This window comes from Haemaphysalis longicornis, unplaced genomic scaffold (genome assembly GCF_048455015.1).
Source record: "Haemaphysalis longicornis isolate Haplotype H1 unplaced genomic scaffold, Haemaphysalis longicornis Haplotype H1 scaffold_8, whole genome shotgun sequence".
Lineage (NCBI taxonomy): Eukaryota > Metazoa > Arthropoda > Arachnida > Ixodida > Ixodidae > Haemaphysalis > Haemaphysalis longicornis.
Genome location: NW_027526445.1, coordinates 167,182,279 through 167,197,210, shown reverse-complemented (window position 1 = coordinate 167,197,210; position 14,932 = coordinate 167,182,279). Strand labels below are relative to the sequence as shown.

Below are 14,932 nucleotides of genomic sequence, written 5' to 3'. Positions count from 1 at the left end.
AGCGCTTGACATCCACGTCAATCAATCATCAGAGTGCCGACCCGGGAATTGTCGATAAACGTTTATTAGAGGGAAAGAGGGTGCTGGGGGCGGTTTCCCTAGTCAACAAAGCCGCGAGCCATGGTAGCCTCTCTTGCGCGAGACACAATGTTGGCCTTCCTTTGCTGCAAGCAGCTGACCAGCCTGCACTCCCACTGCTCTAGCTAGGGGAAGGGTTTGGGTGGTAGGGGTAAACTTGTACTAGGTGGTGTGTGGTGTTGGGGGTGTCGCAGGATGTGGGGGCTCGAATAGAATAGGGGTACATGGAGTGTACTATGCTGTGTAGGATGTTGTGTTGCAGCACGTCTAGGTTTGTAGGCGTCGCCAAAGGCGTTCGTCACTACCCCTGGATCCCTTAATCTCTCTTTCATTTAGAAATTTAGAGATACAATTCTCTCGACGGGGCCAATCCACCCCGACACACTTTGTGGCCATTGCGAGGGCCATCATCAACCATCCCGAAGCCACAAGACGGGGACGAGCCATAGTGCGCACTGAGCGGAGGCCGTGTCGGCGGCATCGGAATTCAAGCCAGGACGTGACATGCGCCTCATCCTGGCCAACGGGCTCTTCTGGGGCAATGTGGTGGTCTCGTGCCTGGCCGCCGGCGTGTTCGCACTGGGCGTCTCCTTCCGCGTCCGCTGGGACCACCACATCCTGGCACTCATGCCCGGACGCCATCTCTCTATGGTACTTCATTTACGTCTCCGCTGACAGCCCGACTGTGCCACGGGCATTGACAAGTGCCGTTCTATTTGAATAGGGCTCCCTTTGTCGGTGCTTTCAAGGTAACTTTCCTGCTTTCAGTGCCCATGGGTTTTTTTTAAGGGTTGCACAGTTAAAACGCTGACACTAACCCTTAAAGGGTCACTGAAGTGATATGTAAACATTGCGGGATGACTAGCGCAAATTGTAGTCCGGAGTCCCCAGGCCATGTTTCGACCACTCTGGGCGCGTTTACGCGATTTTATTTAGTAGAAAAATTAATTTGAAAATGCTGTCCTCCTCTCTTTACGCTCGTCCATTTTCTGTGGCGTTTTCGTGTGACGTCGGGAGGAGCCGAGCTCGCAATTGGCTGCACTACTGCACGGATCCCCGGCTTTCAGACAGAGTCAGTCGGCCCAGCGTTTCGTCAGCCGGCCGCCGACGGGTCGTCGCAATTCGTTCGCTCAGTTGAAACGAAGCCAGGACACGTTTGTGAATGGAAGAATGTGCCTGTCTTTACTTGGTTAGTTTGTACACTGTATCTAGCTCCAAGTCAAGGTCGCTTCACACAAGCGCTGCACAAGCGCACATGCGACGCTTCGCTGACTGGTACGCCAGTAGGAAAATATAAGGCCCCTTGAAGGCGTGAGAAGAGTCAGCGAAGTCAATATAGGTACTAAGGAAATAAAATCAACTGATATTTTTACCGTACAGCGTAAAACTAGGGTGCGGGGAGCACTTTTTTGCGCTGGGCGAACAAGCACAGCGGTCAGCAGCACGACTACGCATCTGCGAACGCTTTTCCGTCTAAGAAATGCAATTGCTAGACGTGATATATTGTCGAAACTTGGGGGATGCTTACTGCACGAGCGCAAAACAACAAATAGTCACCTAAGCTGCTTGAAATGCCGATACTAAATAAAAGTGTAAAGTGGTTATACAATATATATACCTTATATTACCAGGGTCAGCAGAGCCCGCATTGTATGTTTTGAACCAGGTTTCGTTGTTGGTACTTTTTTTTTGTCTGTACCGTGAGTGTTTATTTATAAATGACCGGCAATAAAGAAAAAAAAAAAAGCACCGTGGCCGAGTGGGCTGGAGCGCTGGGTATGTCGTCGCAATTGTTTTGCAAGTCGCGAGTTCGAATCCCCGCGGGTACGTGGTTTATTTTTTTTATAAGTTAAGTTTTTCGTTCTCCGCCGATGTTTTCTATACTGAGTTAACCTTTTTTTGGGCCGCAACATTCATTGCTCCACGAACTAGTTCACAGAATGCGCGCAGGCTGGCACTGGCGCGCTAGCGAGTTCTCGTTGGCGTGCTATTGCCATAAGCACCGACTGATTGCGGACAGTGGGCACAGGCCAGAATCAACAGACCCTTGGCCTGGTGCGAACACGCTTTTTACGATACAGGCATGAGTGAGGCAAGCTACAAATACGGGGAAAAAGCGCATGGCATCTGAGCGTCTGCGGGGACGCGGAGGGCGTTCATGCACTGCGTAGGCCTCGGCTAGTGAATGCTACGATTCCAAGCCGTCCTGGGAGGCTTATCTTACGCATTTTACAGCCGACAACATGGCAGAAGCGCGGTACGATGATTACTGAGATATTAAGAATGCCCATCCAACAACACCATCGGTTGTGTTTTACAGAACCGAAACCGAAACTTGTTTGATTGCTAACCTTGGGCATCGCTCTCTCCTCGCAACGTCACAGCGTTAGTTGGTGCGGCCGCCGCAAACCGCGCATAGTAGTTTTTCTTCTTTCGCGCTTTGTAAAATAATTACCGATTTGTCAACCGGATAAACTATGAAAAGTGTGATAATTTGAGCCAGTCTACGCAGTGCAAGCAAAAACGGGAGCTTGACAGATTCACTTCAGTGTCCCTTTAACGAAAGCCAGCGCTGATGTATGTTGTGTGGGCGCTAGGCAGTCATACTGTTGTTACGGGGAAATGCTTGTGGGAATCCTAGCGATCGCTCGGTTTGGTCCCGTCGCGCGGCGATTTCCCCCTTCCCGAAAAGCCAGCTCGCCTCTCCTCCCCCCCCCTCCCCCTCCCCCCCCCAATAACCTCAAAGCAAAGCAAAGCCCCGGCGCCACTGCGTACAGGGCTCAGCGAGAGATTTCGAATTCCTGCCGAGGTGTAGGTGCCAGCGACTGTTGCGCGATAAAACACTGACAAGCGATGGCCACAAGACCCTGGTTCGGGGAGACGCTCTCCAGGAAGGTGGCGCCTTCTCTACAGTCCTGCAGCACCTACGTTGCGCCCGCGAAAGCCCGCCGCCCTTTCCGGCTGCTGGCTCGTGCCTTAGGTTGCTCCCTTTGTCCCCACGCTTACCTTTAGGCCGTACCTAAAACTTGACGGTCGCGCCGTGCGGTTTGCGCCTGTGAACGAACGGACCGCGGTCTCGCTGCTGCGAGCCAATCTGGCCAGCGCGGCTATGCGCGCGCACAACGGTGCACCGCGCCCCGGATTTTGCTCTGACCGAAGAGAGAGAGAGAGAGAGAGAGAGAGAGAGAGAGAGAGAGAGTAAACACACACTGCAACTCCCCATTGACAACACTCCACTTGGTGTGGCAGTGCCCTACTATCCCTTCACCCCCCACCCACCCAACCTACGAGCAGTGGGAGTGCGTGCTGCGCAGCGGCCAGCTCAAGGACCAGGCTGCACTGGTCGAACGGGCTAGGTCAGCGGCCGTGGCACGTGACCTACCGGACTAGGATGGCCGCCCTTGCCCGTCTTCTTTTAACCCCCTTTTTACCCTCTGATCGAAGAGCCCACTGGTTCTGCGCGGCGGCGACGTGCACACATGCGCGTGGCGCCTGATCGCCGCTTTCACGCAAAGGAAAGTACGTTCATGACATGGAATGCATGTAACTGAGAGGTTGGCGTAAAATAAATGCCTCCTCTCCGTACCTTGGGCATATTACGTTCCCGCCCCTGCTCCACCTGCCCATGCACACAGGCGGTGTATTTGAGTTGGCGCGGCGGCGTTTCATCTCGTGAGCGTGCTTAACTATCTCGAACCCACGGTGGTTCGTCGCAGTGTGCGTGCATGCTATGCTTTGTAACGCACGGATGTATGCTTATTGTGAGGTATAGAGTCCACATGCTCTATTACAAGTGTTTACACTATTGACCCGATGAAGAAGCACAGCACCAGTCCCTAGCAGGTGTTGCCGAATACAGTTCTTCGTCAGTGTCGTCGGTGTCATACGGTGGTGGCACAACTAGTCTTTATTTCTGGCCTGGTACAGAAGGCACAGAAGGCACAGGCCATCTGTGCCTTTACGCCGGTCCCCCCCAGGCAACTTCTATCTTTCTTGTCTGAAATAAATTTCTATTCTATTCTATTTTATTCTATTCTACTATTTCTTCCTCATGGATGGCAGTTTACATGGCGGCGCTGCCAATCTCCGATTGTCAACGTTCCTCTATGAGCGTGGTTCTCGGAATTGTTCTCGGTTCTCGGTTCGCGTGGTTCTCGGTTCACACGGGAATTGGAGGCGTAGAGACGGCCCACCCGGCAGTCTCAGTTCTTGTTACCCGGGCGTACGATGTGGACTCTACCCTCCATGGAGCCACATCAACCAGAGATAGCCTCCTCACCTATCCCCCGGCCCGCTCATCGGTCACTCTAGAGGAGGAACGCCGCTGGCGTCAACTCCAGATGGAATCCTACCCTGCAGAGGCGTCCTGCGTCATATCCACCCTCCTTCTACCCATCCCCGTTCTCTGCCCTCGCTGCGGTGCAAGGGCCACGGTCCAACAACAAATGTGGCATTGTGAAGAGGGCCCGTTCTTTACCATTATTCCCCCGACCAGTGGATGGAGGCGCTGGGCCGCTGGAACCCCAGTTCCAGGAGCTCGTGACTCTAGCAGCTGAAGTCGCCGCAATCCCCAGGGTTGCGCCCACCTCGCCCTAATCCAGTATATAAATAAAAGTTATTGATCTCTCTCTCTCTCTCTCTCTCTCTCTCTCTCTCTCTCTCTCTCTCTCTCTCTCTCTCTCTCTCTCTCTTTCTCTCTCTCTACACGTCCTTGCCGGCGTGTGACACTGTGATTTCGGTACCACAGGGTGGAAATGGGATTCAGTTGAACGGAGCTGAGTTTGAAATGTGCAGCGTCCACGGTGTGTGTGAATGCCGCCTCACCATGCGCTGCAGGTGGCTTACTTCCTGCTGGGCTGCGGCGGCGTGCTCCTGGTGGCCGCGGCATTCGGCGTGTTCATCGCGTGGCGCCTGCGCAAGCGCGACAAGGACGACGTGTCGGCCGAAAACGGCGCCCGCGGCTGCGCCGTGTACAACGCCATGGCCGTGGCGGTCATCCTGTACACGTCGCTCAGCTCGTGCCTCGTCTACGCGTACGTCGTGCGCGCCAAGGCGGGCGTGGACGAGGACCTGCGGTACGCCATGTACCAGTACTTCGTGGACGCCTCGTCGCGCGACAAGCTCGACAGCCTGCACCGCGAGTTCAAGTGCTGCGGCATCAACAACCACACCGACTGGGTCATGGCCACGGCTGGGGCGGTGCTCGAAGGCGCCGGCGGCATAGGAAGGGCCAAGTAAGTGTTCTCCTGCAGCGCCCCCCCCCCCCTCCCCTAATCCGTTCGCGTCGCAATAACGAGATCAGTCAAATCGAACTCGTTTAATCCTTGCCCTAAAATCTGGTTTGAGCTTACTTCTTGCACCTGGAAAGGCGCGGCGAGCAGGGCTGGATTAAGGTGGGGGCTACGGGGGCTGCAGCCCCGGGCCCCCAGCTGTCAGGGGCCCCCCTCGATCATATGAAAAAAATATCTTGAGTGTGTTCGCTGCCCGCGTTGAAAGCTGAAGGTAGGAGCTTCAACCTCACCTTCACACCGAAGCTGACTAACTCGTGACAGGTGTGGAGGTGTAGGGGGCCCCTCATGTTATGGTTGACGACCTTCGAGTTCATTTCAATTTAATTTAGTTATTCCTACTCCTCTTCCTTGTTTTCCCGAGATTGATGAGAAGACGTCTTGGACCAAAAGTCGTGGGTAAACAGCTTGACCAGGCCTAAGAAGCCACATAAACAAGGCCCCGAGCTCGCCTCCGGTCTTTTTCGGCACAGGTCGTTTCGGTAGTCTTTTCGGTACACGGACATCTAAGCACGCAGACGTTTCGGCGCGCGCCCGTTTCGGTATAAGAAAGGGTGAGGCATGGCAGTAATGAAATAATGTCTGAAGAACATTGTAAATTGTTTAAGCCTAAGGGACGTTATATGTAATTATTTACAACTTAAGCACTGCCCTACAGGCTCATACACAGTTTCTGCCAGAAATTTCATGTATATCGCTTGACAGGGAAGCTCATTGCGATGACGACCTGTTCAATAAAGTTAGTGGATCAGTTGACTCGCATAAGCATGACGGATATCAACTCTATATTTCTCGCTGAATGGTCAGCGTATATATGGTTATTTAAATATTTAAAGGTTTGTAGACCACTCGCGGGGTCGTTCGGCTTCAGCGCACGCCTCTGGGCTGTATATAGCCTCTGCAGGCTGTCTGAGCAACAAGCGTTGCACAAGCTACATGTCCGCGCGATTCCATTCGTAGCGTAATTCGATCTCTAGGCGCCACTCCGCGTGGACGCAGAGGCCGCCGGGCCAGCGCGACCCCAGCGGCTCCCTTCGAGCTGGGGAATCAGCAGGCCTAGGCGGTGTGAAGAGCTCAGGCGTGGACGCCAAACAAAGTAACAACAACGTCTGTTTCCTTTCGGTATCACGAAAGCTGCGTCCGCTTACAAACGCATCCTGCGTGCGGCCCCTTCGATGCAGTCTTGGAAACTGACCTCCGCCGCTACTCGGGGACGGTAAGCTGTTTGTCGCCGTGGGCGCTTTTCGCTTTGGAATTAGCCGGCGGACGGCGGGGACCAAAGGGCGGCCCGCAGATCTGGTCCCGCTTGGGAACGGCGGCGGCAGGAGGAGAGGAACCCCCGAAGGAGCGCGGGAGAAGCAGTGGACACGGCAGACGTGTTGAGGACTCGAAAACGAGAGGTCCACCCATACTCGCCTCCGTCGTAGACCCAGAATCTAGACGAGAAGCTTCAGCGTGTTTCCACTGCCTGTTACGACCGAACAACGACCCGACCGATCGACAACGAACTACTAGAACTGCTAGAACTGTTGCGCGGCACCGACGGGAGCAGCAGCGTGGGGGTGAGCAGAGACATTCTATCCTTATTAAACTGTTGTCTGATGCCATCACTCGTCCTCACCTGTCGCTGTCCAACCCAAAGGGGACCCGTTAATGTGTAACGGCTTGCCCACTAGCAAGACCATCACAGCTGCGCAACAGGAGTTCATCGCTGCTGAAAGTTCGACGGCCATGCGCAAATCCACGCACGAAGCGGACCACTCCCCAGCCCAAAAAGTGACATTTTTCTGCTTATCGTCTTTGTGCTAATCGTGCTGCGATAGGAAGGTTGCGTTGCGCGACACATCTGAGCCCCCCATCCACCCCCCCCCCCCACCCCCTTCAAAGGCGGCGCGTGTTCTAACCGCCGCGTGTTTTCTCGCCTGTGCGGGTAACCTACAGGATTTTGGCCCGTAAGCCGTGGCAGCCACCTATTTGGCAGATGTCTGTGAGTGACAGCTGCCTGCGCGGACTTTGAGCCCTCCCGTATATGCAGGTGGAGAACTTTACAACTAAACTAAAACTAAATAAAAATAAAACTAAAACCTTTCAGTCTTTATAAAATATGCTTCTTGTAAGAAAATACTCTTCTGTACCATGGCGTGTGCAGGCCGACACGGCGCTTCGATTAATTGTGAATCTGTGATGAACCGCCAATCAACCCATAAAACTTTTACGCCTGACAAAATCCGTTGTATAATACTAGACATCAAGCCAAGAAATTAGCTTCCGGAAAGCGTAAAATTATGCATAATTTATCACTGATCAGAGAACATAACATGGGCTTCGAAACTTTTCGCATATTAAACCGGAATCCTTATCATCATCGTCATCATCATTAGGGCCCCAAGGACGCAGTAGCCCCGGGCCCCAAAGTCTCCTAATCCGGCACTGGCGGCGAGCTTGAATAGTCCCTCCCGACATCCACCGTCCGGGTGGTCCTGGTACCAAAAGATTGGCTCGTATCGACGCGTGTCTCTGCGTAATTCGAAATGGGAATTCCGTACGCGCCTCTCCCATCGCTCATCGCACGCGATGCCAACCATGCTCTCTGTTGTAACCGCTTCAGTATTCGTTTGCTCGCTTCAGCAGCAGCATTGCCTTCCTGACGACCCTTTCTTTGTGCTCGCCATCATTCCAATGCAATCCTGTTTTTCGCCCACTCAGCCCTGCAATCGCACCACAATCCATTTTACAGCGCGTACAAGCAGTGACGGGACGCGGTTCATGGGCGCGTTGTTGGTGTCGCGAAAGCAGCGCCACCGCACCCAATGCCGCCGCCGGCTCCGCCCTCGGCTTGACGACGCGCACTCTGTCGTTCTCGGTTATTCTACCACACACTCTCTCTCTCCGCGCCGCAAATTTTTTGCCGACATGCGTGCCACATGAACTGTAAACGCAATAAAACGCTACCGTGCCCTTCACGCATGCGTGCATGGCTCTCTCGCATTCAGGAACCGCAAGGGTCGAACCTTCGTTCCGCGCACCTGCTGCGTGGTGGAGAGCTCGGGCGGAACGTGCCTCAAGTACCACGAGCAGGGCTGCAGAGACGTGCTGCTCGACTACCTGAACATGCTGCTACCGTCCATCGTGTTCTGCGTGATCTGCGTTGTCGTCTGGCTCGTGAGTACATAGTGGGGCACTGGAACGTTCGGTAGAGTGACAGACAGACAGACAGACAGACAGACAGACAGACAGACAGACAGACAGAGACAGACAGACAGACAGACAGACAGACAGACAGACAGACAGAGACAGACACAGACAGACAGAGACAGAGACAGACACACAGACAGAGACAGACAGACAGACAGACAGACAGAATAATTTTGCGTTCATGTGGACCAAGAAAGAAAATACAACAACGTTTACTCCCCACATGTGTCATTCTTGTTACGATCGGCGTATGGACATTACGACGCCCGTCTGCAATGCAATCGGGTTCAGTCACCCAACGCTTCCGTCGGCCCATTATCGCAAGTTTTCCTCTCCCCTACCCTCATCGGTGGGGAGCGACCCGGCTGTGTATGCGATGACGCGGCGGCTTTTCCAGCGGCAATCGTCAGCGGGGGACTGCTTTGTTGTGGTCCGAGACGCTGCTATTCAACGAGTACTCCACGCCGGATTATCGACGGGGTGAGGGCGTCTTCTCGAGCTTCAACCATTGCATCATCAGGGGCGGTATTCTCGAGTTTTGTCCCTTTTGCGTCCCTTTCAAAAGTGTCCCTTTTGGTGAGCCCTGATTGGCTAAAAGCAAACAACCGGAAGTGACGTAACGCAAGCGCGGCAAACCTACTGCTAACCTTGCTCCATGCTGCCAACGTCCACTTCTTAACCGGAAGTACGTCACGATGAAAGGGACGCAAAAGGGACGTTTTCAAAAGGGACAGTCACGAGAATACCGCCCCAGGAGTCAACTGAACATTAACCTGTGCAAAGTGCCATCTCTTTGTGAGTGTGTGGACGTCAGTCGGGGCGCCCCTGATTGGACCATACTGACGTCAGTCGAGGAAAGGGGGAAACGGGGTGGACCCAACCTGGTTATTTAAGCTCCTGCGCGCAGGAGCGGGAAAACCCTGTTCACTCAGTCAAACGCCATGTAGATATCTGCACATAAAGTTTATTTCGTCGCCCTACAAGCCCCAATGTTTGCCCCAACTCCGGATCAACGTACGCCACCACCGGTCACGCTACCAGATCCGCAACATTCTACAGAATTTGTAAGAAGCGCTTCCTTGAAAATGTTTGTTTATATAACGTTTCTTCTCAGATTAATTTCGATGTGAATGGTTCCCCACAGCATTCGAGCCCCATGAATTCCAAACAGCAATTGCCGGAATTTAAACATGGAATACGCCATTGAAACAAACGGCTCTTGGAATTTTGCGATTTCTTAATAGTATCCACCACCCCACTGTGTCGGATTGTCTCCTTTCCTCCATTGAAGATTTTGGCAACCCTCTAAAAGGCGTGCGGCAAATAAAAAGGGCGCACTGCTCCGCCGTGGCAATTGTGCCATGCAGCAGCTAGGCTGCCTGGACCGTGGCCTCCGCGATCAGCTTCAGATTCCAGGCCACGCCTGGACAGCCGCAGCAGCCTACTATTATAGACAGACGTTCGCCGTGGCGATCAATATCATACACCGAGCTGGATTTCGCCGCCTCGAAGTAATTTTATTGGCGCAAACGAGGGCGAAGGCATAAAACTTCTCAAGAGCAAGCACGACATATATTCGATGCGTCTGAGCAATGCGGCGACGCGTCGTTCAGACAACTGTGCGTGTTCCTTACCGCGAGGATCGTACATCCCCTACTTCGGAATTTTCGACACTAAAACAGCCTCCTAGATGTTTCGTGATGCCCCTTTCTGTTGAGTGCGGCCGATCCATGCCACAGTGGTGTTTCGTAAGCCTAATAACCTGATGAAAGATTTGACTTCGACATGGAGCGTAACGAGACGGGGACACAAGAAGAGACACTTACACAATACGAGCGGTAGACATCAACTGGGGCTTTATTGCCGAGAAAGGCAACGTGCATATAAATGATCGCGAGGAGAAACGCTAAAGAACAGACGGATGGCGCAGCTTTCACAGAGAATGTTATTGTAGCTGTAAATAGGTTTTTTTTGTTTAGTGTGCAAGGCCAGAGAGGGTGAGCTCACGCAATCGCCATTTTCCTTGTTAGTAGAAGACGTCTCGAAGGTTTCTTTTTGCTAGCTGTTGCCTCTTAAAGGCGCACAGGAAGTGTGTGCTTTGAAAGTCAGGCATGCAAGAGCATGCATGCAGTTTACCATGTCGAAGCCATACACCACTAGCCCAAATTTCTGCGTTGAAATATTGGAACCATGAAGGTGTGTGATGGCCTGCAATAGTCAGAAGCCTTCTCGTCTGGTTCACGGGCCTTGGGCAGAGCTAACGGTCTTAAAAAAAAAAAAAAAAAAAAAGAGTTGTACCTTGCTGCAGATTCACTCCTGTTTATAAATCCATTGTCTTAACAATGACTAGCCCGCAGCAAATGTATTTCCAGGGCACCACCTCGCCTACAAAGAAATGTGCTTCAATATTCGTATAGTTGTAATACTTATAACCGGGGTACCTCAAACTTACGAGAAGTGTATTTCGACATCCCTATTCTTTTCTTTTTTTTTTCCGGATTACTTTACCTGGCATATCTGCGCAGCTGTAGTTCACAACCAGTTAGCCACAGTCTACCGAAAATTTCCCAACCATCGAAAAAAAAAAGTGATCTCCAGTCCAGACCCACAAAAACGCAGAAAACGAAGAACAGGTCACCGACCAAGTCAAAAAAGGCGGCGTATGCAAATGAAACAAATAAAAAAAGAGGCAGGTCTCACCGAGATTTGAACTCGGATCGCTGGATTCAGAGTCCAGAGTGCTAACCATTACACCATGAGACCCTAACCAAACATTCCGACGCCGGGAATCGAACCCGGGCCTCCTGGGTGAGAGCCAGGTATCCTAGCCACTAGACCACGCCGGAACGGGTGCCGGGCAACTAACGGACGCACCAGGGTCATGCACTGAGCAATTGCCCTTCTGGGGTTAGATTAGAGTTCTATAAACACCGGTTCAATGCATCAATCACAGTTATTCACTACAAAGTTGCGGGGCTCCTTACATGTCCAATGTATGAAAAAGCGGTCTCTGGTTTGCCCTTACCGTGAAGACAAGTAGGGGCAGCTAAAAAGCAGGGCAACAGGATTGTCCTGCCATCTGTCGCTACAAAGTTTAATCATCTGTTTGAGGCTGCTTCCGTCGTTGGTTATCTATAAAAAAATAATTGCAAACATTAGAAGACACTGCTTGATTTAAAATGTTTTAGTTAGAATAAACGAGTATTGTTGGATGAGTTTCGTGATTAAAGGTAAACATTTAGCAAAGGTTGGTTTTTATCCTCTAGATTTCGCGCCAAGACGCTGAGTATTGAAACTGCAAGCTGCAAGCATTGAACTCTGGCGTGAGCACGCGTGAGTGCTTCAGCAGGTAAAACCACAGTAAAACTACTGGCTTTATTTCCTTTGTGTTCTGCGGTGATGTATGACTGAGGCAATTATTCGTCGAGTTCTTTTTTTCTTGCCCTGAAGTGACGCAAAGTCACAACAAATTTTTTGGCCATTTTTGGCTAGTCTTTTGCGCGTGGTGCTCACTTTGAAAGGACACAAACGTGTTAACGGAATGTCTGTTTCATTCGTGCAGCTTTCTTTAATGCTAACGTCTCATCGCCTGCGAAAATTTCTCCTGGAAAACCCTAATTTATAAAGGTGAGCTTCACTGTTAAATTAAGCATGAGGGAAGTACATGTCTTACCCTTCCAACGGTTCTTTTACAGGTTCCGACGTTCCGTACAAAGACAATTTTGCGATGACTGAAATAAATGAGCGAAATAAAAATCGCGTTTGGTTGTTAAGATGTTGGAGTGTGTTAGATTGTGCAATCGATTGGTTGTTCACTATGCAAATAAAATTAGCACACAGGTCGAAATACTCAGCCATGCCAACAAATCATTTTTATAAACTTCCATTTTTCCGTGGCCCTGTAACTAAAGATAAAAAAAAATATTCATCCTGCGCTACCTTGACGCTTTCCGGTGTGCTATGTGGATTGAGAAATAAAGCAAAGAGGCGGAACTTTTTTGGAATGAAGCGATCTTCAGTTCGTGAAGCATGCAGGCAAGAGAACGCGTATTCCTGTTGCGAAGAGCAGTGTTCTTTTAGCAGTAAAAAGTCGATTGCCGTATGGCTACCCGATGCCCACCACATGAACATGACAACCGTGCATAAATAAAATATGTATTCATGATTTTCCACTAAAGTAGGTGAACCGTACGCGTAGCATCAATTAAGTTAAACCTGGATGTAACGAACCTCTATGTGGCTAATTCCTGGATTTAACGAAGTTTTTTTCAATTCCCCGTTTCCAGCCTCATTGAACCCCATGTATTTGCGACCTCTATATGTAACGAAGGCGTTGCGATTTTCTACTCTGATGATCGAGCCATTGTTTTTTGTACTTTTCCTGAAAAACCGGCTGGAGAAATTCACTAACTTAGCGAACTTCTCCCGCACCGCCAACTACCGTGTGTTTCCACCATGTGTGAGTGCAGTGTCGGTTATGTGCTAGGCCTGCCTATCGTCTTGTAGTCGCGCGTCTCCTCTGCCATCTATGGTGTCGGTTCGTCGGTGATGAGTTCTGCTGCTGCAAAAAAAAAAAACGAAATGTTTTGTCTTTTCAAGAAAACCTCGCAATTTTAAATGCTGTCTCCGCCGGCGAGAACGAAGAACGTCGTCGCCCGGTACAGTAGCACCCCCTCAATAATTTTGAGGCGAGCAAAAAGCATCAAGTTCGCAAAAAATTACACCATCTCCCCGTAGGGGAACCCTGAGTAGTATGCGAAGCAGCCATGGGGTCGATTCAAGTGCCCATTAGTTTTCAGAGGCGTTTCCGTTAGGTTTAGGTACGATAGCTACCGTTATATTTACCGTTTGGTTTCCATGGTAACTACCAAACTTTTCACTTACGAGGACTACGAAATGGGAAATTGCGTTGACCCCATCCATGGCTGCTTCGCATACTACTCGGGGTTTCCCTACGGGAAGATGGTGTAATTTTATTTGAGGGGGGGGGGAGTGTTAGAGTGGAGAGGCATTAGAGAGAGACAGAGACGTACGTACGTGGTATGAGTTTTTAGGCATTATCATCATCATGTTCAACGTAGGTGACGTCGAGCTGTGGTTGGTGTTCTGCTTTGATTATGACCGCGCCTGTGAAATGTAAAGTCAAGGGCTGTTATAGTGGATGAACCCTAAAGTTGCTGAAGATGAGGTTCATGCACGTTCCCCGGACATATTGTGGGCTGCTTGTAATCACGTCCCGTCGAGACTCGCCGATGCACGCTGCCGCCGACGGTGATGAAGCGTGCTCGTCTCGTGCCGGCCCAGGAAGACACCGGCAACACTGTCGCTCCAGGAGCCCTTAAAGGGGAAGCGTGCTCGTCTCGTGCCGGCCCAGGATGACACCGGCAACACTGTCGCTCCAGGCGTTCAGCAAGCCGAGAAATGCGCAGTGGGGGTGTAGACGCCGCACGGCGGAGGGAGGGACATAGCCCCGAGCATGAGATGCTTCGCATCTAAAAGGCGCCCTTTTAGCGCAAGTCTGCGCCTTGAAATGGGTTAAATTAAGGTACTGAAAAGTGTCAAAAGGCAAAAGGTAAAAGTGTCAAAAGGTACGCTTGTGCTATAAGTGACCTTCTTTGGAGTGCCATGTGAGTGACTAATTTCGTGAAAATGCTACAGACGCAAATCACGCAGTTTTTCCATGTGAGTTCACCATCACTTATATCTTGGTTCAGTTTCTGCAAAAATTGGGAATTTTTGTCAAATTCGTTATATGGAGGTTTACCTCTATGGACCTGTGTGGATGGTTACGAGGGATGTAGGCTCGAGTAAATAAGCATGCACAAGTAACAACCGCAGTCCAACATCAAAACAAAACAAAAAAACTGCGACGGCCGGGAATCGAACCCGGGTCAACTGCTTGGAAGGCAGCTATGCTAACCACTATACCACCGTCGCACGGCCCGGGGTCGATGAATTGGATATATATAAAGGCACGCAATATAAATTAGCCATGTTTGTGCAAATTTGTCATTACCTAAATAAAATGTAGTATTTTAAACATCCTAATCAACCTTTATGTCGTGTTCACAGAGTCAATAAAGCCGACGAAGTTACGTACTGCAGAAGATATATGCAACAGATGGAGATATATACATATTTAATTTGTTTGATGTCTGAGAAGAACCTCGTGGACGATTTGCAAATAGCGGTTCATTATTGGTTAGGATCGGTTGCGTCGGTTTGTACTCCAAAGAGCTGAATTTAAAGATGCTGCCATGAGTCTATGCCATGGATGAAAGAAAAGTTTGGTCTATGCTCTATCATCTATGCTCTGGCGAACGGTACTACAACGTCACAGCGCCGCAAAACGGCAGCACCAGTTAGGTGGC

The 14,932-nt window shown here is 50.8% G+C and overlaps 1 protein-coding gene and 3 non-coding genes across 4 annotated transcripts; 1 reads left to right on the top strand and 3 right to left on the bottom strand.

Annotated features, from left to right (window-relative positions):
- Window positions 1-582: 582 nt before the first annotated feature.
- LOC144148567 (uncharacterized) lies at window positions 583-13,470 on the top strand. Its single transcript, XM_077680082.1, has 5 exons — window positions 583-729; window positions 4,915-5,312; window positions 8,360-8,528; window positions 12,124-12,188; window positions 12,257-13,470. The coding sequence occupies exons 1-4, from the start codon at window positions 583-585 to the stop codon at window positions 12,184-12,186; spliced, it is 777 nt and encodes a 258-aa protein (XP_077536208.1). The 3' UTR covers window positions 12,187-12,188; window positions 12,257-13,470.
- On the bottom strand, window positions 11,253-11,324 carry Trnaq-cug (transfer RNA glutamine (anticodon CUG)). The gene has a single exon. It is a non-coding gene; the product is annotated as a tRNA-Gln (tRNA).
- Trnae-cuc (transfer RNA glutamic acid (anticodon CUC)) lies at window positions 11,336-11,407 on the bottom strand. The gene has a single exon. It is a non-coding gene; the product is annotated as a tRNA-Glu (tRNA).
- Window positions 13,471-14,426: 956 nt separating the features above from the next.
- Trnag-ucc (transfer RNA glycine (anticodon UCC)) lies at window positions 14,427-14,498 on the bottom strand. The gene has a single exon. It is a non-coding gene; the product is annotated as a tRNA-Gly (tRNA).
- Between the last annotated feature and the right edge of the window lie 434 nt (window positions 14,499-14,932).